The sequence below is a fragment of the Mycetomoellerius zeteki genome, unplaced genomic scaffold (genome assembly GCF_001594055.1).
Source record: "Mycetomoellerius zeteki isolate Tzet28-1 unplaced genomic scaffold, Tzet1.0 scaffold41, whole genome shotgun sequence".
Taxonomy (NCBI): domain Eukaryota; kingdom Metazoa; phylum Arthropoda; class Insecta; order Hymenoptera; family Formicidae; genus Mycetomoellerius; species Mycetomoellerius zeteki.
In genome coordinates this window covers 1181269-1208054 of record NW_017257403.1, presented here as the reverse complement: position 1 = coordinate 1208054, position 26786 = coordinate 1181269, and the positions used below count along the sequence as shown (strand labels likewise).

The 26786-nt window shown below is 36.3% G+C and overlaps 1 protein-coding gene across 5 annotated transcripts in view; it reads right to left on the bottom strand.

Moving 5' to 3' along the window:
- LOC108726308 (serine/threonine-protein phosphatase 2B catalytic subunit 2) overlaps positions 1 to 26786 on the bottom strand; it is a 169057-nt gene that overhangs the window by 8414 nt on the left and 133857 nt on the right. For 3 of the 5 annotated variants that reach the window (XM_018453793.1, XM_018453794.1, XM_018453795.1), the window contains exons 6-9: positions 22275 to 22414; positions 16258 to 16429; positions 15958 to 16084; positions 14658 to 14738 (exon numbers count right to left, since the gene is read on the bottom strand). In XM_018453793.1, coding sequence (XP_018309295.1) covers positions 14658 to 14738; positions 15958 to 16084; positions 16258 to 16429; positions 22275 to 22414 — 520 coding nt within the window. Of the gene's footprint in view, positions 1 to 10819; positions 10853 to 12752; positions 12756 to 14657; positions 14739 to 15957; positions 16085 to 16257; positions 16430 to 22274; positions 22415 to 26786 lie in introns of all 5 variants that reach the window. The other 2 variants (XM_018453791.1, XM_018453790.1) reach the window with 2 other exon arrangements.

Below are 26786 nucleotides of genomic sequence, written 5' to 3'. Positions count from 1 at the left end.
CGTGTAACCTTCGATATTGTATAGAATAATGATGATATTTCAGCGAGCGAGTTTACGTGAACTTTGACGCGAACGGCTCTAATTACGCATATTGCATATCATATAACGTAGCCTATCTCGTATTACTCGAATAGAAATTTATCGACAAATTATTTGAAAATTTTCACGAAATCTTGTGTCATGATGAAATATTGTCGTGAATAATCTCCACGCGTACACAATAAAAACATTTTGTATTTATGTTAAAACCGATCCTTGTTAAGATTTGTGTGTTAAATTTTTAATAACATTTAACACAGAGTATTAATTTAACATAATGTGATTGTGTTATTTGGATATTCTGTGTTAAATTAATATTCAACATTTCTAGTTTTAAGATAACCCAATTTATAGTGAGTAAACGTATAATATAAAAATAATGTATTTTAAAACGTATATTCTAAGATAAATAAAATACATTAATTTAACATATTATAAATGTTAATTTTACTGAAGAAATATGCTTCCGTATAATTTGCTTATAAATTATGTTTTAGTGTTATATGTTTTGTGTTAATTTTTTAATAATATTTGTGTTATTTCCTAACATATTCATTTCATATTAAATTAACACGAAAATTTGAGACCCGTTTGGAACATGTAAAATGTATTAAATTTAACACAAACTTTTTAAACTGTTTAAGGATAATCGGAACAGCATAAATCAAGAATTCGACGATCTGCAATGATTCTGAAAGCGGAGGAGATTGTAATGATCCGCATGTAATGATCGCAGCTTGTAACGCGATCCGATGTTATTTTCGCGTACACGCCGTTGCGACAGTTGTCTACCGAGCTAACATTTATCAAAACGCAGTCGAGTCTGGCACCGAGTTTTGAGCATGCCGGAGGCCCGTCGTATATATATTCTTGAGATCACGATTTCTCATCCGTTTTACCATCATAAAATTCAACTACTCGTTTCTCATAAATCTGTGGATGTAATAAATCCGTTAATTATCAGGGCCTTGATTTTCTTACTTACTCGTAACTACACTCAGAGAAAAACATAGTGCAGGTAGCAACAATAAAGTGACAGCTATACAAGTTTTATATGTACACAGTAAAAAAATTTGTGTATTTGTGTTGGAAACGGTCCACTCACGTTTTGTGTTAACAGTTTGTGATGAATTTTTTAGCATATTCGAGTGTTAATTTAACATAATGTGATTATGTTATTTAAAGATTTTTTGTGAAATTGATATTCATTGTTTCTTAGCGTCAAAGTGACACAATTTACGAGTAAGTGAACAAGTAACATAACAATAATGTGTTTTAAAACGTAAATTCTAAGACAAATGAATAAAATATGTGTTAATTTAACATATCATAAATGTTAATTTTCTTAATAAAATATGCTTCCACGGTTTATTTACAGACTGTGTCGATATTATATTTTTAATATGTATTCTTTTACATAATATTTGTGTAACCTTTGAACATATTTATTTTGTGTTAAATGAACCCAAAAATTTGAATGGACCGTTTAGGACATGCGATTTATGTTAAATTCAACACATTTTTTCCAACTGTGTACATTAATTTTACATATAAGAACTTATACAGTTGTCACTTTTATACACTGCGAATCCGAGTGTATAATAAGTGTCTTCATATATGCATGATTTATTTTATTTTTTTTTCCGTGTAAAATAATACTTACACATTTAAATATATAAATCCATTTTTGTGTATGCAGTATAACGTGTTATTTTTACACAGAAAGCTAAATCATACACATGTGAAGGCATCTATTACATACGTGGGTTTGTAGTGTGTATATATATATATATAGTTTCAATGTTTTTTCCTAAGTGTATACATACATATAGGTTTTCAAATGTGAATATTCGTAACTTTGAGTTAGTGCATACGTTTTTCGTATGCGAGTGATTAGAGAATCAAGTTCCAGGACGGAAGAAGTCGCGAAAAAGTCAATCTTGGGCCGTTAATCAATTGGGATAAAATTAAATGGAAATTTTTCACGCGTCAGGAAAATTATTTAATAGATCGTTTGATATTAACACTATACTTGATACTATAGAAATGATTCTCCAAGCGATTCGGTCGACCTGATTCGATACGATTCGTCTTCCGTTTCGTGAACCTGTGCTCGAGACATTGTAGCGCAGGGATACTAATGCTCTACCGGGTTTCCCAAAAGCAGTTTTAGAAGCCGCAACTACTCTCGTCGAACCGACTTGCAAAACAGGCGCGGCTTGTCGCTTCTTGCTCATCAATTACTCTTACAATATCGCGACACAATAACCATTATCTTACACATCACCGATGCTCGTTGATGTCTCCCATGTGAGCATAATATAACCAGATAAGCGATCAAGTCGGCTCGAGATATCAAACGATCTTCTGAATGCAGGTCGGACGTATCGCTCATTTTGTAATGACGACGGGTCTTCGACATTGATCTAGTCATAGGCGCCGCCGCATGTATAAACAATCACGCACGGAACGCTCACTCGTTCATTTTTCTTTTACGAATAGAAACAGAATTAGAAATGCGACGCCTATGTCTCGTAACGTGGATCGTTTATCGAGAATAGGAAGGATCGTATACCCAATGGCAAACGCGTGTTTAATCCTCGACCGTTATGCTGGAATCAAATTTGACACCGCAGCAAATAGCGTCGGAACTTTTGATCCATTTATAAAAAATTTAACCAAATTTCAATCATTTTTTTATTCACGATTTACGCCGGTTTGTATTAATTAATTTACAAAGGGAAAATGTAGCAGTAGTCATTTGATGATCGAATTTAAGCATAGCAGTCGAGGATTAATGACGATCGAGCAACGCGACTAATTGGGAACCATTGGGTGTTAGACATATTCCTATTTGTATATTCTGCGTTCGAATCGTGAACGACTGTAGCTAGGGAACTGAACGCCGCTGCACTAATAAACTCGCGACTGAAATCTCCCCTTGAAATCCCCGAAACCCCTTCGAACTCCCAAAAGGGGTAGCAGAAATCCGGATCGTGGCCGTTAACGAGGTTTATCGCTCGTTAACGCTGGGATCGACGCTAATTCTCTCTGCAGAGAATTATCTTACGTTTCGTAATTATCGAGTCTCGTTACCCGAAGGGGAGAATCGAACGGAGAGCTCGTTTTCGTTAAACCACATATACTCCAAAAGGTGAGGAGAAAACGGCGTTGAGTCCCCGCAGTCTTGTCATTCACGGTCGAAAGATGGAAAGATAGAGAGCTAGAGAGATAGAGACAGAGCAGAGGATAGAGATAGTAGAGTGTAGGTTCTTACTCGCACTTTCAACAAAAAAACAACTCACCGTACGCGATGGTAGGTGGGGTCGTAATCGGACCGGACACCGTCGGGTTACCATCGGGTTACCATGGCGGCCATGGTGCGCCCATGGTTGGTTTACCGATGGTTGAGCGTAGTGGACGTAAGTAAAAGGACAGAAGTAACCAACAATGTGAGAGCAGCGTCAAATGCGGCCGAAGAGAAGAGATAGAGAGTGGCGGAGATTTTTGGTCGGTTTGTTCGGATCACATTCCGTACGGGATGACGTGTTTATATATATTATTTTTTTTAATTTTTTTATATTGGCAGTTTGCGGATGGTTGTTTGGTGTCGGTGATGGTGGTTGGTGGTGGTAGTGGTCGCGATGAGGTGGTTGTAGAATTATGGCGCAAAAGGAAATAACACATAGAACAGACAAGAAAAGACAAGTGTGCACAGCGTAAGTGGCATTCAATCAAGCATGTGCGTTAGACGATTTTTATTATATCGTCTCTTTTCTTATTTTTTTCTTTTTTTCGTTATTAATCGTATCTCTCGCAGTAGCGGATATAGCGCGAAATAGGCGCTAAACGTAAAAACGCGTTTTTCCCACATTTTTTTTTTCGAAGACTTTGTTAATTTGGAACAGTTAATGGGAACGGTACTATTTAATGCTCTAGCCAAGAAACTTCTTTCCTTTATTAAAATTCTACGTAGCTTAATCCGCTACTGGAGTCTCTGAAAATCGGCAAAGTCGTTCGTTAAACGCCGCAGGAGCGTTTTCGTAGCACCTCTCGCGCGAACGGCGGTATTTTTTTTTCTGCATAAATATGGTATTTACTTCTGCCGCATTCCGCGTGTAATTATAGAACAAGTTTCCGGGAAATCACGGGTGAGACTGCCCGTGTCACATTTTGAACCGACAAGAGAAATTCTCTAGGGAAGGTGCACTTTGTGTCATAACCACCATGAGTGTGACGAACGTGGAAAACGTTTCGCATTAAAATTCATCGCGCTGAAGCGGAAAATCCCGCTAGGAATAGCTCACTATTTTACAAAATAGACTTGGATTAACGAATGTTCAAAAATCACTGCGCGTGAACGACTTTGCCGATATTGAAAGTTCTGATAAACGAGCGCGATTGCGCTCGCGATTTGCGCCTTTTTCAGGTCGCGAATACTGTAATATAAAGAAGATAGTTGATTAGAAGGTGAGAAAGATGATTTTAGTCTGCGTCAAAATTATTAGGGCGAACATACAAGAACATGTGGTTCAATTTAAATAATGGAATTCCATAACGCATTTTAAATCACATGAAAAAAATAACTTGATTCATGAAAAAAAAAAATTTAACCCTGATCACGTGCAATAAAAGATATTTTAAATGATCCTAATTACTAGAATTAAAGATTGCATAAAAATCTCGCTGAAAACAAATCGTCACGTGAAATGTACGATCGCCTTTAGCAAATTCGAATACGTCGAATATTACTTCGTTCCGAATCGAAAGATTCTAGACATAAAAAAAAGTAAACTCTGCAATAAATTTCATACGAGACAAAGTTTAAAAAACAAAGTTTAAAAATTAATTGTTCTTTCCTTTTTCGAAATTCTGACAAATCTATGAAAATGAAGGAAGCTTATTATCGTAGATAAGACGAAAGTAATCTCGACGTAACACAGCGATTATAATCGCACGTGAGATTATCATTGTACGTGGCGCACAACGTTGCTACATAGAAGTTTCCTGGAGCAACTGTCTAAGAGAAAAAGAAGTCGATTAATAAATTTTCGCAGGATCGCTCGAGGATGCAGCCCAGCCACGTGTCGTCCCGTCGAGCGGAACACCTTCCGTTACGATATTTATGGGTTAACGTTAAACTGGCGAGCGAGATCCTCTCGCGATCCGCGCGAATATTAAGTACTAGTTCGCTCGGTTAATCCTAGGAGACTAAGTATACACTATAGCATGCGCAAAAGAAAACTGGTAATCAAAAGATAAAACGCTCGGCGATTGACGAAGACCGAGTTAAGTAAAGGATACACGTACTCAACGTAACTCAAAGAGGTAACTTAAGCATAAAGACGATAACAAACGAGCAGATTCAGGGGCAGAGAGAGAGAGAGAGAGAGAAAACGAAAAAACAGAGAGGTCAGAGAGTGACAGTGAGAGTCGGGATGTGTACGGAGGGTGAGAAAGAGTGAGAGAGAAGGCTGAGATTATAATGTTCGCAGGAAAGAGAGAGAGAGAGAGAGAGAGAGAGAGAGAAAGAGAGCGAGTGAGAAAACTTGATGCCTGACATCGGATGTCGGCCAATGGGGGGTAACTTTTTTGTGGAGTAGAAAAATATGTCCAGCAGCTTTACACAACCGAGATGCGTCGTGAATCGACATGAACGCGCAACACGTCTCTTGAAATCTTTCTTGAGGTCGTGGTGTTCGTGTCGGTGAGTGAGGATTAGTGGGTAGTGAGGGAAAGAAAAGAAAAGCGAGCGGCAACGACGACGACGACGATGATGATGATGACAACGGTGGCGACAGCGACGGCATCGAAGGGCGCGACTGTCGCGGGATAAAGACAGGCCGGGAGAAATATCGTGGTTGAATAGTTTGCTTATTAAAGGCTTCAGTGGAGTGTAAAAATAAAGTAACACAGAGGAGGACCCTTCCTTCGACCAGAACGCGCGATAACGCAGCGATGAGAATCACTTCGCGCACTGAGAAAAATCTGGTAATAGCTACCAAATGTTGAGTGAAATAACGTCAATCAAACGTTCGGTTATAACGTAACCAAAAATTATTTTATCCTCTTAAATATTTAGTAAATGTTACCATTTGGTAATAGTATAGAGATACGTTAAAATTGAAAAGAGAGGAAAAGAAATATGCTTCAACGAGAAAATTACTTATTAAATAAAAAGATATATAAAAATCGATATTATGTGTTCTGGAGGATTAATTTTGCCTATTCGACGAATTTAAATAAATTCTGAATTTATTCTAGACGCGACGACTTTCTATCGATTGTCGCAGAAACGAGGTGAAGAATCGCAAGGTTTTACGCTGGGAAGCTCGAGGAGAACGGAAAATATGTATAAGAAAGCGAAGATGTCGCAGTTGGTTCACCTGAAAAGGTGAAAAATGGCTCCGTGTGGAAACCCCTCTGTAGCTCCCTTTTTGTTCCATGACCTGAACTCGTTACAGTCGTTTTCTATCTTTCTTCACCTCGGAAACGAGACCGGGAAGATATCTAACGTCGAAGGTAACGGATAGCTTGACAATAGAATGTGTCTGCGAAGTCCTCGTCTGTGTTGCGTAAACTATCTCGCAGAAATCCGAGACGAGTGATATCAAATCGTTCATAGCGCTCGATCTTTCGCATGGTTTCAACGCATCTATCGATTGGTTGTTTTATTTAGATCTTCCTCCTAATTTCTATGTGATTCGAAGGAGAAATAAAGCTTATAGCTATTACTAACTGTTTGCAATTCTACGTCAAGTCAGACTGGACATAATACGTCGCATAATTCTTCACACATTCGAATTTTTTCGTAGTATAGGTTTTGGGATTCTTAATATGAACACAAAGGACTGTCCTTTGCAATAAATCGCATTTCAAGAGCGCGTTTCCAGTCTTCTAATCCTCCTCTTGTAAGTAAAAAAAGTTCTTTGATTTATGTTAGCCAATTAGATGAAACTGAGGCTGAAATACTTGATCTTCGCTCGTTTGCGAGAAATAGTTTGAATCGTAAAGGGTTAACTGTTAATAAACCGCACAAAGTTTGCAAGGAGGAGACATGAATGATTCGCATTCACGAGCCGTTGACCGTTGCTTCCTAATCTCTCCGGTATTACATTCAGGATGATTATCGGTTTTGGTTTCACAGTGCGAGATCCGACGAGATCGGTATCTAGTTATGGTTCGATTGGTTCAGGAATTGTTGCGAGTTTAGATTAGTGTCCATCGAGATGGGACTTTAGGTGCGCGTTGGAATGCACACAGGAATGAACGATTGACTTGGGTCGGTGTAGAAGGCAAGATGCCGATGGAACCGCGTTTCGAAAGGGGGCCGGCAAACGGTTGATCGATGCTTCGTGGCCTTCCCTCGTTATCTCACGGAAACTCGGTGCGTTCTATCGATCGGATATACCTTCCTGGGCCGTTCGGGCTTTCGGCCTCCACCGGAGCGACCGAAAGCCTCTTTTGCTCCGGATTTCGCACGGAGAGCTTCGTGGAAGAGAGACGCGAAGAGCCGACCGGGGGATAGAATTCTACGTGGGTGGCATACGCCGTCTGCTAGAAGCCAAGCTCGGAGGTGACCGGAAATTGTCGAGAATCTTGTCGATCGCGATTAGTTAATTAAATGCGACTTTCGACAGTGACGGGGCGCGTGTTACTCGAATTACGGCATATCGATTTTTCGTTGATACCGTGTCGATCGGATAAGAAATTAAGAAGCTTAAGCCGACTTTCCGGCTTAATTTCTGCCTTTTCAGGCAGGTGTTATGACAGACAATCATCTGACTTTACTATCTCTCGATCGAATAATCGCCAGATGTTTCTATTTATAAATTTCGAGTGATCATGAGTGCAAAACCACGAATGAAAATTGCGCGTTACATTTATACTACACACGTACTTTTACTTTTATAGTATACATATAATTTTCATTGTCACACTAAAAAAATATTTTTTAACAATTATGTTTTATTTATTTTATTCTCGCAAAAGGAATAGTGAGCAAAAAAAGGAAGCCTTCGATCTGATCCTTTTAGAATTTTTTTGCAACTCTGTTATTAATTGTTATTAATAGCACGATGGTTAAATTAAAAATGTATCAAGTGTATAATCTTTGCAAAAAGTGACTGAAATTGAAAATTTACATTTTCCGTATAAAAAGGAGTGTTTTATATATATATATATGTATGTATAAAACAGTTCAATGAGGTTGATATTTATATTTAAATATACTATTTTTACTATTTTATAATTTAAAGGATTTTTTTTATTTTATCTTAATTATTTTTTAAAAATATGTCTTATTGAAATATAAAATTTAAAAAATCTCTACTTTTTATTAAAATAATTATTTATTCAAATTCTAAATCGCTGCTGAACTTTTTTATATTACTTTCACACACATACGTACAGTATAGAAAAATCTATATTTTTTTCATAATTTCTCTTCATTTTGTTAATTAAATATGTGTAACATATCCTTCAATTTAATTTTTGCTCAAAGTTTAGGAATGTTACTACTATTCGGACCGTTCAGAGATATACCGCGATCGGTATGTTATCGACGACCTCGGTCAAGCGAAGAGAAATCTTGCGGGTGTATTGGACCAGGCAGATCCAGGCGCAGCAGCCGGTTGCGCTCGTAAAACCGAAAGCATTGTTAGCGGAGTGTCCAATGTTCGTTCGCTGGACGTTGTTAAGAGAACGAAGCAAGCGGCATACACATCTCACACAAACAGCATTCCACGCGCGCGCGCGAATACACAACACACTCACACGTACACGTACAAGAGCGAGATATCTCACGCTGTATCGTAAAGCGCGCAAATAAACCGAACTCAAGTCAAACGAGCGAAACTCAAACGAGAGACGGGGATACGGCGGCTGTTTTAGGTATTGCTGAGGGGCAGAAGGGTGATAGGAGGGGGTGGTTTTAAAGTCGTAAAACCGTGTCGCGAACGCCATAACGAATGCAATGCGGAAATTCGCTGGCTAAATCCCAGAACGAGCGAAAGAGAGCGAAAGGTAGCGATAGCGATAGCGAGAGAGAGAGAGAGAGAGAGAGAGAGAGAGAGAGAGAGAGAGAGAGAGAGAGTGCAGAGAGCGAAGGTTGAAGGTACAAACGGAGCGAAACAGAGAGGAGAGTGAACGGTCGAATGGTATGTAGGTATATATTCACCGAACTTTCTCGACTAATCCGCCGAGCTTTATGAAGCTCTTCTCGAGACGAGCATAAATTCACGTGAATCTGCTGTTGTAGACGACGGGGAACTGTGTAGAAAAGCGACCGTATTTTCCATCGCGCGCATTTGCGTCACGTTATTTTGGATTAGAGAACATGATAGGTACTGAGAAGAAAGTGTCTGCGAAGTCTGAGGGAGGAGAGAGATTCGTCGCACCTTGCGATATCCTTTATTTTACGAGAACCATTCATTCGTTAATTATCTCCTATATTTTTATCACGTTGGTAATATAATAAATTCGTGTCGTCTCAAAATATGATTTCAAGTCAGGGATTCTTCATTTCTGTGAACGCATTATTCAAATATGTATAAATCGTTGTGAATAACGCGGTGTGCTTGATCGTTATAATGAGAAGCGCAAGAAGCAGGTAGAAAAGGCTTAACAAGATAACACAAAACGCAGATAAAAAGAGAAAGAGAGAAGGAAAGGTTGGAGGTGAGGCTATCGTGACGATTGAAATTAATTCAGTTACGCAAGTATACGGGGATACGTGTGGTTAAAAGGCGACGTGTAACACAACAGAATCAGTGTCAAAACGGAAGGAAACGGTAGGAAACGGAAGTGAAAACGGCGTTTAACGGCGTGTTCTCCAACAATTAACGGACGATTGTAATGTTAGCTCAATCCAAAGTCCAAAAAGGAGGACGGTTATGCAGCGTACGTTTAAAGGAAGTAGAAGATGATGACAAAGATAGAAATATGCAAGTATACAGATAGATAGAAATATATGTATATATACAGGAACGAAGAGAGAAGTCAACTCAACATACGAGAAAATAATATCTCGCGCGGAACGTTCGTGTCGACGTCGTTCTACTGGTGCTTCGAATTATAGTTTTTCATTTAGCTAAAAGAAAAGCGTTCCCGTAATAATGGAAAAAAAATAACTGAAATTGTCGATTCGTTGATTATAAGATAATTGCAGTTAAATTATAATAATACTATTTTTTATATCTTATCTGATGATCTTAGTAGAGATTAATTCATTTGAGAGTTCTACAACGAAAAGTTAATTGTACGTTAATTCTAGATAAAAGATATCAAACTTGATTACTAGATTATTATTGTTATTATAATGAAATAATGAAAATGTACATTAAAGAAATCGAAATACCTTCCCGTGTTTTACCAATAAAAAAATTGTTATGTCTACGTTATTTAAGAATTAAGAATATACTGCACGAGCGTGAGAACTGACGGTTCTCACTAAGTAAGAATACACTCGATCCGGCAGAACGCACGTCACGAGGCGCACCCGCGCGACGAAAAACGAAGAGACAGAAACAGAACGGAACCGAAACGCAGGAGAAAACACTGGCGAAGAGGAAACGGAAAAGAAAAAAGGAAAAGAGAGTTAAGAGATCATACGCTGTATCACAAATACGTCGTGGTACAAAAAAAAGGAACCAAAAAAAAAGTGGAAGAGAAAAGAAATCAGAAGGGAGAAAACTCTCGTTGGGTTACTCTTGGCACGCACGAAAAAGAAGAAAAAAATCTTGGCTCTTCAAGTAAGTCGTCGGCTCTCACGGGGACTTACCATTCTTTTTTTGGACAACGACTTTGGCGGCGACTTTACGGGGGTTGCGGTATGCCGAACGATCGGAGTTTTGAGTGGTAGTAGTAGAAGTAGTAGTAGAAGTAGTAGAGGTAGTAGTAGCATAGTGTCGTGCCGAGATAGGAGGAGTCCAAGGCCAGTGTGATTGATACAAATATAATAGAGAAGGAGTACGATATAAAAGACAGTCAGTGCAACTTCGGGGGCGGGTGGGGTGGGGGGTTTTTTTGAGGGAACGGAGGGGCCGAGGGTGTCTTTATTGATCGAAACACCGGGACTCTCTTTTTTTTTTCTTTCGATCAGAGCGACCTAGCCGCAACAAGCCGGGAAAACGTTCTCTCGCGAGTGCGTTCTCTACGAAACGGCTTCAGTTTCAGTGGGAGGCGGTGAGGGGGCTGCTCGACTTTCTTTCGGAGCTTTTGGACTCGGGCCCGGTGGATGGATACTTGTTAGACCTGGTGGCCGCACTGTTTGTGCTGATACCGGACGGCGCGTATCGATCTGACCTTCCGACGTGCCGTGAATTGCAGGAATGAATTAACCCGGTGTCTCCTTCTCGGGCACACGTGGACGAATGTAAAATTAATCGGCGATAGCTAGCTGACACAAGTCGATATCTCGGACGTTGTAAAAAAATATATACGTCTTTAATCTTGAGGACTCGACGACGACGTTCGATTTATTCAAAGCGCCACAAATCGCGACGAGGAAAAAAAAAGTTGACTATTATCACAGGTCGCAAGGCTCCATCCGCCGGAAAAAGATTTTAATTTTTTTCTTTTAACTTTCCATACGTAGGGACGAAGGGGCAAAGTGATTATACATACACATGTGTGAAATATACGAGAAAGAAAAAGAAAGTAACAGAATAGGCCAGCGGGGGCGGGGATGGATATGAAATTGACACACGTGAAATTGAAACTGACTATGGAACTCGGACAGAGTGGTAGAGTCGATCGGAGCAAAACGAAATGACAAATAAAAAAATATCGATCTGGAGAATATTCCCGAATAACGTTGAAAAATAATTAAGACGAGGTGGAATGACGATTTTATATAGCGTTATATCTTACCCGATCGCTGCGATGCATGCGTGAATTAAATTAACGCGCGATGCGCAAGATGGCAAATGATGAATTTTTCAGCCCGATTAGATTCGAGCTGAAAAAAGTACTTTGAACTCGTAAAGCTCAAGACCCTCGCGAAGTACTTATACGTGCTTTGAAAAACAAGCAAAGGGATCGTGCCATCTTGAACAAACGTATGGAGACAGGGTGAAGATGCTATGAGTATAATGATGCAGAAAATCAAAGTCTACCGTTGAAGATGTAAAAATCCAGGCTATGTGCCGTCGAGACACGTTGAATATGTATTACACACATACATGTTTATACGTAATCGGGAAGTGAAAATAAAAATGCCAAGAAGAGCAGATATGGAGCAGATACGGAGAGAGAAAGAGAGAGAGAGAGAAAAAAAGAAAAGAAAAAGAACCTCGTACCTCGATGCGAGAAATTGTGAGTACCGTGAAACAGATGGTCAAAGATAAAGAGAAAAAATATATAGAAAACTAGTAAATATATATATATATGTACACACACGTATATATTACGCGCATGGATATCATACAGAACGGAAGATAAAGAAGAAAAGAGAGAAGAGATAGACGCGAACGTACGTACGTATTTTCTTCTTTCAACAAATACGACGTTACGGATAAAGGAAAGAAAAAAGAGAGAAGACAATAATAAAGAAAGAAAAAATACGGAGGAAGAGAAAGAGAGATAGAAAGAGAAACAGAGAGAAAGAGAAACTCGACATCGAGAAACTACTATGAAAATAGCTAAAAAATTAATGATAATCAATGAAGCTCTTAATCGTGTGACGTCTAGAAGAATCGAGCGGCGTTTCTTACCATCTGTCCGTGCAGCGAGTGAAAATGCAAACAGAAAGAGAATTCAAGATTTGTCTCTGGAAGTTACAAGAGTGAGATCGTGGGGGAGGTGAGGTGATAGAGACATATTTTTTTTCAAATCGACAAACTAGTTTTTCGATGAATATTTGGGAAATTGCGCGCCAATCATATTTTTTTTCTTAACTTCCGCTCGAGAAGGTGAACTTTATTCAAGAGAGGTGCGCGAACATCTAATCATGTGAGTCGGGATATCTATGAGAATATTTAGAATACGTAGAATTCGCAGGTGCCGTCGAAATCGAACGATCGAAGAAATTGACGATGGAAATTAACCGGCGGATCGATCGTGCGCGTGAAATTTGTCCGTTAGGCGAACTAAAAAAAAAAACACGCTGAAGCTTCGCCGCTTTCGTTCAAAATCGCGTTAAATTAAAAGCGATCGAACGAAAAATTAACGGCATGTTTCAACTTTCATCGATGGGATGAAAATGAACAGTCGAGCAATTCTTCGCAAAATTTGCGCTCACCGTTATCCAATCCGGGCGCACGTGCACGATCGATCTTCCTTTTTGGCGGAGAATGCGACGATTCATAGAACGGGAATGGGGGAATCCCGATTCATTTTTCATCGTTAGATTGTCCAACTCTTTTCTATCGGTTCGGCACGCGGCAGGACATGAAGGATGAATCCACGCATTCTCCCCGTGCACTCCGAAGATGACGTGGCCTCTCTTAGATCGTGTCGGAGCTTGTAAGAGATTCCAGATATTAACGGTATGTCGAGCCCGTCTTATCGTGCACTCGTTCGTCCAGCTGTCCTCGAAATGACGGATAAGATTGAAACCGTGTTTCATCTCTCGCCGCGACTATCTGAACGCGACTCTCGAAACGAAATGAATTTACCGAAGATGAGATTTAATCAAGAACCCGATTGAAGGAACTGAAAAAACGCATTTTCACAATCGAAAAATATCGATGTGGATTTAACACCGTACGGTGCCTATACACAATTTTTGCAATAAATTCAAAGATTTTCATTATCAGATTATTAATATTCTTATAAAGAATTAATATTCTTATAAGAATGCTTATTAACATAAAAAAATTATTAAATTGATTGTCAATTTAATAAATATTACTGCTCTGATTCTGCTCATAACTGCATTTCAAGATCAAAAAAGATTTCAATGCGCGATATTTGCAGAATCAGATATATGGTACTATAAATTCATACAGAGATATCTAAGATTCGCTTTGACCGAATATACGATTTTTCTTATTTAGTTCTCACTGTGTTAATGTTAACACTAACATGATGTAGATTTAATACCATGGATTTTAAATTCACATCAAACGTAAATGTTAATATTAACACGGTTAGAATTATATAGATAAGCGTTCGATACTTTGATTATATAATATATTAGTAAAAATGATTAGATTAATAAATTAATTGACTCTTTGTAGTACTCTATATTTGCTTCTTGTCGGCCTTATTTTTCACATATTGTTTTTTTCTACAGGCATCACGATGTTAAATCCACATTGATATCTTTTAGTGCACGATTGTTTTCATGCGATTGCATAATCGCAGATCTCTTAATAAACGAGCTTTTCTAATTTCTGCGAGATGGTTGAGATGAGAACGGCTGTTTCTGTCGCGTATTTAACGAACGCGATGATTCTCGTTTCGTGCCTCTTTGCACGATTTTCGTATTAGACAAGTAAAACTCAGACACCGTAAAACTCAAGAATAACCCCGAAATAAAAAGGATAAAAGAAGACTCTGATCACGATATAAGAGCGACCAGTCTGAGAGCCGATCTTGTTCGAAACGTCTGCAAAGTAATAGTGTGTATACGGATTAAGGTGGGAAATAAATAAGAGCTAGATGATAGAAATTACCTTCCTCGAGTGCATCATCACCGTCACTCATCAGCTCGTCGTCCGAGCAAATGTTCAGCACGTTCACCAACATTTCTGTGACTGAAAGATAAAGTAAAAAAATCATCCATTAAATTCCGAGTAAAGCACATCTTGCAATGAACTGAACAAATTATCTCGAAACATTTCATTAAAAAAAATCAAGATATACATATTTGTATCTCTTTTCCATTTATAAATATATATATATTTTTTATTACATAAATATTTTTTTCATATTTTTTCTTCTAAACATATAAATCGATTTATATTCAATTATGAACATTAGAGAGCTTGTTACTATGTTACTAAATAAGATATATCGTGTGGAAAAATACTGTAAACAAATTATATGTACATATAACAATTTTAATTAGTAATTTTGACAATTATAAGTAATTTTTATTTTATAATGAGTAATTTATGTGTGCATGAGTAAACAGATATACATTTTTAATAGTGAGTCAAGTGAGAAAAATTACTTATTTGATAATATTTACACATATACACACGTAAAGTCACAATTAAAAAATACAATTATAATTTGTTATAGAACATTAAACAATTTGCAAAGGTAAATTTACAATTAAAATTAAGTTTACACAAACATTTATATATTGATTTGCCAACAATTCGCAAAGGTAAATTTACAATTAAAATTAAGTTTATACAAACATTTATGTATTGATTTGCCAACAAATTAGATACAATTTTTTTTAAGCTATGTTATTGATACAAACATAAAAATGCAATATAATATGCAAATATAATATGTATATATTACCATTAAGTTATGAAATATTACAAAAGTTTGTACATTTATACATAAGAAACTATAAAATATATTATTGTTTTTGTGTCTAATATAAAGATATATTTACATAATTAGAAGTAAAAGTTTAATTTTTGTACACTGAAAAAAAAGATTGGCTTCTGCAGCAAATTAGATGGTAAAATATGACATAGCATTTTTAATTGGCTGCAACAGCCAATTTTTTGTTGTGTTAGCCTATCCACAATGTCAGTATAGAATTTCGATTGGCTAACGCGACCAAAAATTGGTTGCTGCAGCTAATTAAAAATGCTATGCCATATTTTAAGATCTAATTTGCTGCAGCAGCCAATCTTTTCTTTCAGTGTAAAAACGAACAATTTTATATATTTCTACTATAAATTGTGTAATTTTTATACATATTATTTATGTAATTTTATATAATTACTTTTTTTTACAGTATATAATAATTTTTAACTTTAAGAGCAAACTTGTTGGTCTACAACTTACCTTTCTCGCCAACAAACGGTAGGGACCATGTGAAAACGTCCATGAAATTGGGCAACCAGTATGGGTGTGGCGAGCAATTGAACTGCCTGATATTCATCACGTTGTTCTCGTACTTTAAAACCGCTGCCTGCAAGCACAACGAGCACATCGGGTCTTTACGATTGCAGACCAGTGGTCCACAGGTCATAAAACGAACAACGCGCGCCCCGCACTGACCATAAATGTGCGACATTAAATTAATGTCGAAGTTTACGGTTATTGCGACTGGCGCGATGCGATTCGTGCGCTATTGGCTTTTACCTTGTTGTTGTACACGTCGAGATAGTTGGGCGCGCTAAAGATGGTGATGAGCGACGGGAAGCCCGTCGTCTGAGACTTTCGATACATGCGATATCCGGCGTCTTGAGCCTCGTGCGCCCTTATGATGCTGAGCAAATTGTTGTTTTGCAGAAAGTCGCAACACGCCGCGTAACTGTAAGCAGACATTATCGATCGACCGCTTAAAGATTAGGAGAGAGCTTGATTGCCGATAATTACTGTTAAGAGAGTTATCCGAGCGTACGAGCGAGCACGTTAATTCGCTTATATTATTAAATTTACTTAGCACTAATGAATAATGGAAATTGCCGTGATAGAGTAAATGACTCGCCTTTAAACATTTTAATAGAATGCCAAATTTTTAAACATTTTAATAAGACGCTTTCTAAGTAAATTCCACAGGAAAAGGAGAATATTACGTTTTTCGTTTAACCTGAAGAAGTTCTACGATGTGCAAATTATATGTATAGCATATTAATTATAATTAATAGTTTAATAATTATTAACGAATTACTTAAGCGAAATTGAATGGTGTATCTCTCTCATTTATCTTGGGGGAAACGTCAGGATCATAAGAGAAATTGTGATAAAAAATAATAAACGTACTAACGCACATTTATTAATAGTTGTTAAATAAGACATAAAAAAAAGACATCCTAACATCACAACAATGAAGTTAAAACAATTTAACTCAAGAAAATATAGTTGGACTTAAATTTAATTAATTAATTTATTAAGTTCAAACATTAATATGGACAATGTTTACTTTGAAAACTTACCACAGAAGTGGATTGATTTACATTTTGATGCAGATGAAAGTTAAAAATAACAAAATGTTATTTAACTCAAGAAATTTGATTATTTGATTCCATTGATTTTGGTTCCTTTGATATCTAACGGTGCATAAAACAAAAACTTTCAACATTTTCGCCTCTGGGGTGTAAAAATACCCCAGTTTAAGTAGCTCTTTAGTATGATGTATAATTTGTACACCATGGAACTTTTTTATGTTAGCCGAAAACAGCCAAAACTTAATATTCCCCTTTGAAGTGTGTAAATTTCATAAGCGTTCGTGAGGCAGCCGCCGACGGGCGAATATTCATGTTGGGAAATTCGTGTATCTTAAAATCGCGACCTAGATTAACGTCGTAACGCGCTTTTGGCACATGCATTGGAAACAATTGCACGGGCGCCAAATGATCAATCTTAACTTGTCGAGAACGACTCGTACAACTTTTTGTATGCAATTCTGTGAATTTATACAAAATTGTTGGAGTGTTCTAAATATTGAAGTCGAGTTAATTTCTGAGATTATTCGAAGCTTCGGCATAGACTACTACGTTCGCTGTTAATGCAAGTTAGAGGTATTCGAGTCTTTTATGCGATATAGTAGCTTTTAATGTCCATTTATCCCTGCTAATCGTACGCTGCACTGGATGACGGACGTCATTGGCGTGCCGACTTTCGAAGTTCACATAAACAAATTATGCCGAAAACGTCAACAGGACGACCCTTTTCTCACGAGCTTAACTGACTCAGCCAAGAATCGTGAGAAATGTTTGCGCCACGTCGCGGCATGGTCGTTAACGGCCATTAAGACCCGTTCATAGCGCCGACAGAGATTAATGACGAGGTGAAATCTCTCGAAAACCGCCAATGTGGCCGGTATCGATCTCTGAGTCGTTGAATCTTTCGATACGCACACACCCCTAGTGCGACGATAAGGTGATTTATTTAACGATAGGATGTTATATTGCAGGGCGCAAGATGTGTTCCGTTTTCTCGTCGTAACAGCGTACAGCCATTTCGGATCATTAAAGGATGGCAGGGAGTAATCAGCAGCTTCATTACGAGTCGGACGTTGGGGAAGAAAGGACGAGTAGTACGAGTCGCGGTGTAGTCGGACGACCGCCGGCGATTACAGCCGGACTACTTGCATACTGCTCGAGACGCGAGATGTGATTTATGTTCGCGTGAAACTTAATGCACGTATCTATCCAGGAACGAGACACGATAATGCGAGAATCGAAAATAAGGAATTAACGGACCTGCGCGGCGCTATCTAGAACGTCTTCATAACGGCTACCATTATCTTATCGTGATCGCGATCGCCTGTGCCACATTCACGTATATATCAATGAACAACTTGATTATGAAAATCACCTCAATAAATCAGCTTTCTAACATTCCTGCCGCTGCTACTCGAGAAATACCGACACGTACACGGTTGGCTTCGTTGAAGTATTTAAAAAATTAACTAGATGCAGATCTGAAAATACATTTGTTGGTTTTTCAAAATAATTATGTAGGACGTTCAAACTGATTGTTAAAATGTTAAAATTGTTCGTCTCGCTTGAGCTTCCTGCATAATTATTTTAATAATCGAACAAAATTATTTTCAGACTTGTATCTACACTGAAAAAAATGCATGTAATTTTAAATGAAAATTACATGTCTATGACCGGAAAATTATCTAAATATGATTGGAAATTTACAATTTCCAATGAATTTCCAATCATATTTATGTAATTTAAGTAATTTTCCAGTCATAAATATGTAATTTCCATGTAAAATTACATTTTTTTCAGTGTAGTTAAATTTTTAGATACTTCAGCAAAATCGTTCTTTCCGTGCACGATTCTTCGCTGACGTAACGTGCTGCGTCAACATTAAATAGAGAAGTATAGAAAATAAAAGCACAATACAAAATAATTCAGTAAAAACACAATATTAAAAAATTTAAATTAAAAATTAAAGACTTAACAATTAAAGTTTAAAATAATATTAATTATGAACTGTAATAATATAACTGATGTAACATTATTAATGAGTATTAATAAAAATAAGTGTAACAGGAAAAACAGATGTCTGATTACATATTTTAATTTATTCTTATTATGTATATGTAATATTGTATGTAGTGATTTAAAGAAGATAAATTTAAATTTTATAGTAAAAAATATTCTGTTATTTACGCTATAATTAATTCCACATTTTAAAAAAGCTGTCAGGAGGCGCCATGTCAAGTATAAAACTACAACAGTTAAACAGCTTAAATACGGAATTTTTTGTGATATTAAAAATATGATTGAGGAACAGTAATTTGACATCTCCCGACGTCCGTGTACATTTACGACAACCTTATTTTTTAAAGCCTTTTCCACGATGCCAGAAATCGCTTCAAGATCTGGACGGAGAAAGAATTTATTATTTTTATTAAAGAGCGTTATAAAGAATTTATTAATTGCATTGATCAATTGGTCGAATTTTGTTCAAATGTAATATATTAATTCCTTCTCCATCTGAGATCTCGATTTTTGATGATCGTGGACACAAGGGGGTTTTAAACTAACCTATTTTATACTACTTGTCACTGAGATGTCTTACAACTGTGAGTCACTAAAATTTTCCACATAAATGCTTTCAATGCATATAATTGGTTAATCATTTTATTTCTTAACTCATTCAATAGTCAATGAGAGAATGTGTATAGATGAAATATCATTTTTTAATTTTTTTTAAACAAAAAAATTAATGACAATTATACATTGGAAAAAGAAATTGGTTGCATCAATTAGAATGGACAAATTAGAATTTTCTGGTTGATTCTATTATAATTCTAGTGAATTCTCTTGAATAACCAGAATTTTGATTGATATGGTTAGAATCTTCTGATTTGTTCATTTTCAATCAGAAACTTTTTTCAGTGTAGGTACGTTTTAAACTATTTTAAACTAAGCTTGGTTAATAAAAAAAACTTGTGTGCTGAAATTGATATCAGATTATGTTGTAATTACCGAGAAATAACAATTAACAATTGAATCGATCTCAGTAAAACACACATTCTTTTTGTTGCACCAACCTTCAGTTAGCAATAATCAAGAGTAATAATAAATATGTTTAACAGGGTTGCCACAGAAAATCAATTTTAAAATTCCCTGACTTTTTCAGGTTTTTCAGATAAAAATGGGAAATTTCCATGATCAATATAAAACATGTAAAAATTTAAAAATAATAAAATATGTAAAAAATTTTAACTTTTAGAATCAAGGATTGTAAGAAAGCTAGTTTATATTATTAAAAACGCAAAAGAAGCTTAATAGCATAATAAAACTTTGAGGACAAATTCAAGTCAACAAAAAATAAATCAGTTTTGGAAAAAAGAATGCAGTTATGACGAAAAAGAGCGATCAAATAAAATTATTGAATAAAACATAAATTTTAATTATTTTAAAAAAATCGTTTAAAGTGCACGAATTTTGAACGTATTTGATTATAAACATCAAATATAATATTTAAAAAATTATAAAAATTATTTGGAATAGAAGCAGTTTAAGGAAATTGTGAGCAAAGTCCAAAATTCCAGTCTCTTTTATATATATTTTCCCTTGATTTTTCCCATGATGGGTTTTCCATGATCAATTTCAATTTCTCTGTTTTTAAATAAAAGTTGTAAGGTTTTTCCTTCCCGGTTTTCTAGGTCTGTGGCAATCCTGTTAATACTGATTTGTTACTTAAAGCTCGCATAAGATCGCGGAGAAATATAAAACGCGTTTTTTCCGAATTATTTTTAATTTATTAATCTCAGTTTACTTCATCGACACGTACATAAACGTGATGAACGAATAGGTAGCAACGAGCACGCGAAACGGCTGACACTTAACGAATCTCGGTTCTCATTAGCGTGGCCGTTCGTATAATTAGCGGATCCGCGAGAGAAGCTGTCATGTCTGCGGTTTGCTGACATCGTCGTATAACACGGTCATTATTAATCCTCGCACGGGGCAAACCGCGGATGTGTCCATAGACGCTGACAAAGAGCGATGCGACGAGGGACCAAACGTGACGTCTGTAGTAAGATTTGGCGGAGAAGGAAAATCTCTCAGACATAGAAGGGTCGGAGGAGCCAAAGTTATCTCGTTTCACGCTGTGTGATCGTGCGAGGGATGTAGCCAATGCGCTTCCGGCTGCATTGCTCGCAAACAGACGGCGAGATAATTACCCGTTGGAGGGAGTTAACGGGTTGGCTAGAAAGGAAAAACGAGAACCGGCCGACGACAGCCGCGAGGATGTATCGCACAAGCATATCGTATTTCTACGGTAAAAAGAACTCCAACTACCGCCGAGCAGTGATAGGGTGTTGACCTCGTTTTTTTCTTTTCTCCGCTAATATGTCCTTTATTATTACGTTAACACCGTGGTATCGACGTGTCCCTCCGATATATCGACGATCCCGACGAAAAGTATTGTAATTGCATTTTCTGATATTTCCAATTTTATTGAATCCTTTTTTAATACTTTTTTTATTGGCAGTATGGCTTAATGAAATATCGTTATTTCAATCCAGATAATTTTGTTTGTACATATGTATATTATAACTGATAAATGAAATACTTTTGGAAAGAAAAAGCTGTTGCATTATACATGTTTCTTAAATTTCTTTTGTCAATTGTTCGACTTAATTTAGACACTAATTACATATTTTATAGGAGTAGTAAAAAATAAGTCTTCTGAAAAGAGTTCAGAGACAAAAAAAGATATAATATGATCAACCACACTGTTTCAGTTAGCTTAAAATAGACTTTATTTTAATAAAATTTTAATTCGAGACTGGTTATGTAGGACGCTCAAATTGATTGTTAGAATAAAAAGCATTTTTGCAGCATTGTTATCAACGTTTAAGAATTCTATATAATTATTTTGATGATTCAATAAAATTATTTTCAGATTTGTATTTAGCCAAATTTTTAGATATCTTAGCAAAACCGTTCTTCCCGTGTGATATTTAATTTACAGTGCTTTTCTCCATTTTATAGAAAAATCCAATTCCATTCACAGAATATAATAAAAAATTTACATATAACATTGAAATAAGTAAGAAAAATCCGATTCTGCATGTCCAAATTCATCTAGTCGTATGTTAGAATTTCTATTACGCATGTTACGCGTAATTTAACAAGTTAAAAAAAAATTAAAAAGAGGTGGAAACGGACACTCACCTGTAAAAGTATGAACAACCCCTGACGCTATTGTGGGAAAAGTGCTCCGCGTTCTTTTCGTTGCCGAAATCCTCGAGAGGATCCGACCAGAGGAGATCACACATTGGCCCGAACGCCGGCGGCTCTTTGAACCTGTCCAGCTGGAACAGCAAGTCAACATTGATCGAATTAGTTCAAGGAATTAACTGATAGCACATCGACTGACGCAAATGCAGCGTAATTTTCAGCGTAATTGTATGGGCCATTGTTGGCTTTACCGAATTCACAATGTGGTTGGTCAGTCAGTTTGCACTTTGGATCGTATCCTATTCGGAGGTTTAGTTGACCATTATACGTTACACGCAAAATTTATGTGGTACTGATTGGTCCAGGTTAATCATGACGGCTTTATTCACATTGATCGCATCCGTATGTGATTCTTAGTGAGATCCTAAAGTGAAGCAAATTACCGACATTCGTAATTCTAAAACATCTTCGAATTATATTGCCTTTACAGAATTACCAAATTCTTGTACATGATTAAAGTACTCACAAAAATAGCTATTGCAAACATCGGCTTTGTAACGAAAAAGATTAACCCTTATAATACAAGATACAATTTGGTGCCTCATTCGTACAAATTGGATCACTAGAATCCGTCTGTTTTTCTCACCTATTCAGAATGGTTCAAAAAAATCTCTAAAAATTCACCAACATACTTTCAACTTTTTAGAATAAATATTGAAACTTCATTTTGGAAAATAATAAAATGTATAATTTATAATTACCGAAAGACTCAAAGAAACTTGCACGAATAGGAATCGCTCGGTCACTAGTGACCCGACCTTGTACGATAAGAGTTAAACATATCACTTATTTTTGCACGTACAGCAACTGTCATTCGACAATATCTGCTTAATACAAAAATTCTACAATTTATGCATACAAAATAAGATGATCTCGCCAAAGAGAGCATATCGTACACGGACAATATCGTGTAATGGAATTATGATTAAAAGTCCAGAAAAAAAAATTGTTTAGAATTACGTTTTATAAATATAAATAGAGCAACACTGCATGTATCAGTGGTTCTGGATCTTGCAAGATATAGCGCTACATGCAGTATTAGATAAAAACAGATGTTTGAGTGAGATACAACGATAGTGTGAGAAATTGAATTAAAAACACCACTATTATCGATATTTTTAGTTTTGAATTAAAATCTGTTTTATCAACATTGTTAGAGTTTGGCCTTTGCTTTAGGATCTCTTTAAGGGGATCCTAAAGCCGCTTGTATTACCGACTAATCATAATTTTTGTTTAACAATTACTTTTTTCCTCTTTTATAGATTCGAAAATCCTTTTCCAGGATTAAAGTATATGCATTAATATGTGTCTGTGAGGTGGAGTTTATTTCGAGAACGACAAAAATTTTTCTTAAGATCTCAATTTCGAAATTTTTTGTCGTTCTCGAAATAAACTCCACCTCACAGACACATATTAATGCGTATACTTTAATCCTGAAAAAGGATTTTCGAATCTGTAAAACAGGAAAAAAGTAATTGTTATACAAAAAAGACAACTTTAATTTTGGAAAATTTTTTTTGTTAGGCTTTGGATCACAATTTCGAAAGCTCAGGATTGTTTGTGCATGTCATACGCTTCCGAGGAAGGTATCATTTGGTATGTACGACCTATAAAATTTCTGCACTAAGAGAATTATAACCTGAGGTGAGAGAGAGAGAGAGAGAGAGAGAGAGAGAGACAGCTGCAAGAGCTGAAATAAAATGAATTTTTTATTTTTTCTTCAATTTTCTCGTCAAATTTAATGTGGCCGGTGTTTTTTTTTATGCGTACTTTTATTGTGTAAAAGGATTTGGTGATCTATAAAGCCAATTCGAAGAAATTGGCAATCTGTGATTTTCAGTAATTCCTGTTGGTTAAGGATCTCCTTAACGTTTAATTTCGATTTTGCTGAATCACTGTCATAGCAGATTTATATTGCCACTTTGATAGTTACGAGATACCTTGATGTCTGAAAGAGAGAGATATAAACGATAATCTGAACTTGGAATTGAATTATAATTTGACAGCGATTTGACAGCGTCGAAACGTGTATCGAACGCCACAGAATCTCGAGGGCGGTAACTCTGCTGCGAGTTTACGTATCATGACAGCGCCAAACAAGGTAAACGTAAGCCGGATCGTCTGTAGATTGCATTAATTAGGCTACCGAGCCTGACAACAATGTGCTCACCGCGGATTTCCAAATGTCTATTGGTTGCCACTAAATCGTTAAGTACTAAAATCCAATGTTGTTAGAATGGCAACGGACAGATGCTATCGTACTGATCTTACTCGACATCTATTTGACATCATGTTACATATATTGCTCCCTTACTTCAAAAGTGACATACTTTAAAAATTCAGTTTCCTAGAAAAGAGAAACTATTTTTCAATTTGATAGAAGAAGATTATTGAGTAATCAAATAATATCGGCAAAAAAATTTCTTTAACAAGATCAAGTTTCATTTTCGTTTCACGACTCTTAAGGTTAATCTACAATGTGTTGTTTCCTCCTGTTTCTGCTTTTTTTCTCTTGCTTTTTTCTCTCCTCGTTTTATTATATATATATAACGAATGATTGTGTTTCTTGTCACGTATTTCTTGTGTCTTCCAAAGTTCGTCAACTTTCCTCTTGGACGACAGAGGACAAAGAAATAGAATAATGTCGCTAGAATTGCGATAAATAATCAGTACGACACTTTATCTCCAAGTGTCATGCTGTGTTTAATATTTAAGGTGTATAAAAAATTAGTAATTGTTAGAATTTTGTTTTAAAATTGGAACCTACGAAAAGTGATAATATTTATTGTTTTCTTCTACTTTAGAGGAGGATGTATCATGCCAGATTCGCGAAGTTACCATACATTTTCATTTTTGGTTTTTTGTATAATTATTGTTATGTAGAACTGTAGAACTATGAAAAGTGCTAATGGAATTGTAATTGTTTTTTTTATATTAATATAATGTACTAATTTCACAGATCCCAATCCTGCAGAGAGATTATTTATTTGACAGTCACTGAGCAGCTACGAAACTCTGAAAGTCATGAAGCATTCACAAACGCGGCGCGATTTATCCTCGAGCCGCACCGAGAGTCGAGCCACTCCCCTCGAATCGATGTTAAGACTCGAAAACGTAGACGGTGAAGTTTCGCTCTACGGACGAACAGGTTTTCATGCAGAGTGGATATCGAAGAGCATGGAGGATGAAGAGAGCGCGCAAAGACAGAGTCTCGCCGCAACGAGAGATCTCTCAAATATTTGTTCCGTTGATCTAATCTCCCTGAGAAAAGTCCGCCGGCGCGATCTCGTACCCATCAACTCGGCTACCTTCGGAAATCGCGTTTAATGACTTCCATGAATATGAATGGCTTCAAAAGAAGAGTAGATAGGTATTTCGCGCTACGCGAAACGTCTCGTCATCGCAAACACACTCCCTTCTCTTTCTCTTTCACTGGTTTTCCTGGGACGCAATCAACGCGGATAAAATATTGAGAATTAAGATCGCGAGATTCGGTTTATGTTATTTAACTCCGGAATGCTATTGATACGTAAATTTTATGTAGATGCGAGTAAAGCCGCTAAAACTATGTTTTTAGTCATTACGAAGTCCGATCTGCCATGTCAAAAACTAGGACAAGTGGAGACAAAAAAATTCTATTTTTAAAAATTCTGTCCGTTATATGTCAGTTTGGATTCCCTAATGGTCGGTATTATAACAGAAAGCGTGAGTTTTAATTTTTAAGCAGTTTTTTGTGTTATCACATATTTTATTTAAGTGTTATGAGGAGACACACACACAACTGGACTACATATCTATAACTTCATATTATTTGAAGATTAAATTTTATAATTCGTTCTTTCTTTTTAAGTTAATAAATAAGTTATTTGTATTTATAAAAGTCTAGATTATAAATATTAGATCATTAAAAGTGTGAGGTGTATGAAATATTTGTGTTGCATTAATTAAAAATGACCTATTTCCTCATACGTAAAATTTACGATAGCAATACCATATCTGAGGGGGTAACCACTAGCTGAAATATTGTCCCACAGATTACATAATATGAAATTATGTAATTCATATCTGATTACAAATAACTTTTTTCACTACATATGAAGCCATTTGGTAAATATACGATTTTATTTAATATTATACAATTATTTCTCGTAGTTGCATATGTAATTATCGGATTATACATAGATATTTCATATTTTATAATGATTTCGAGGACTCTGTCCCACAATTACATACGTCTTATAAGTTAGCGGAACAAAATGAGCGGAATCGATTCTAACTAACATTTTTATTTGTTGCTCATTTGTTGCTAAAAAGTTGCCAAAGAAAAAAATTTGTTGCTCTGTCGGTTTATTTAAAAAAACGATGTTTCGCTAAAGGAAGATTCAGTTAGCGGAACAATACCTACAACAAAGCCAATCTACGCAGAAATAACGTAGGAATTTGTTG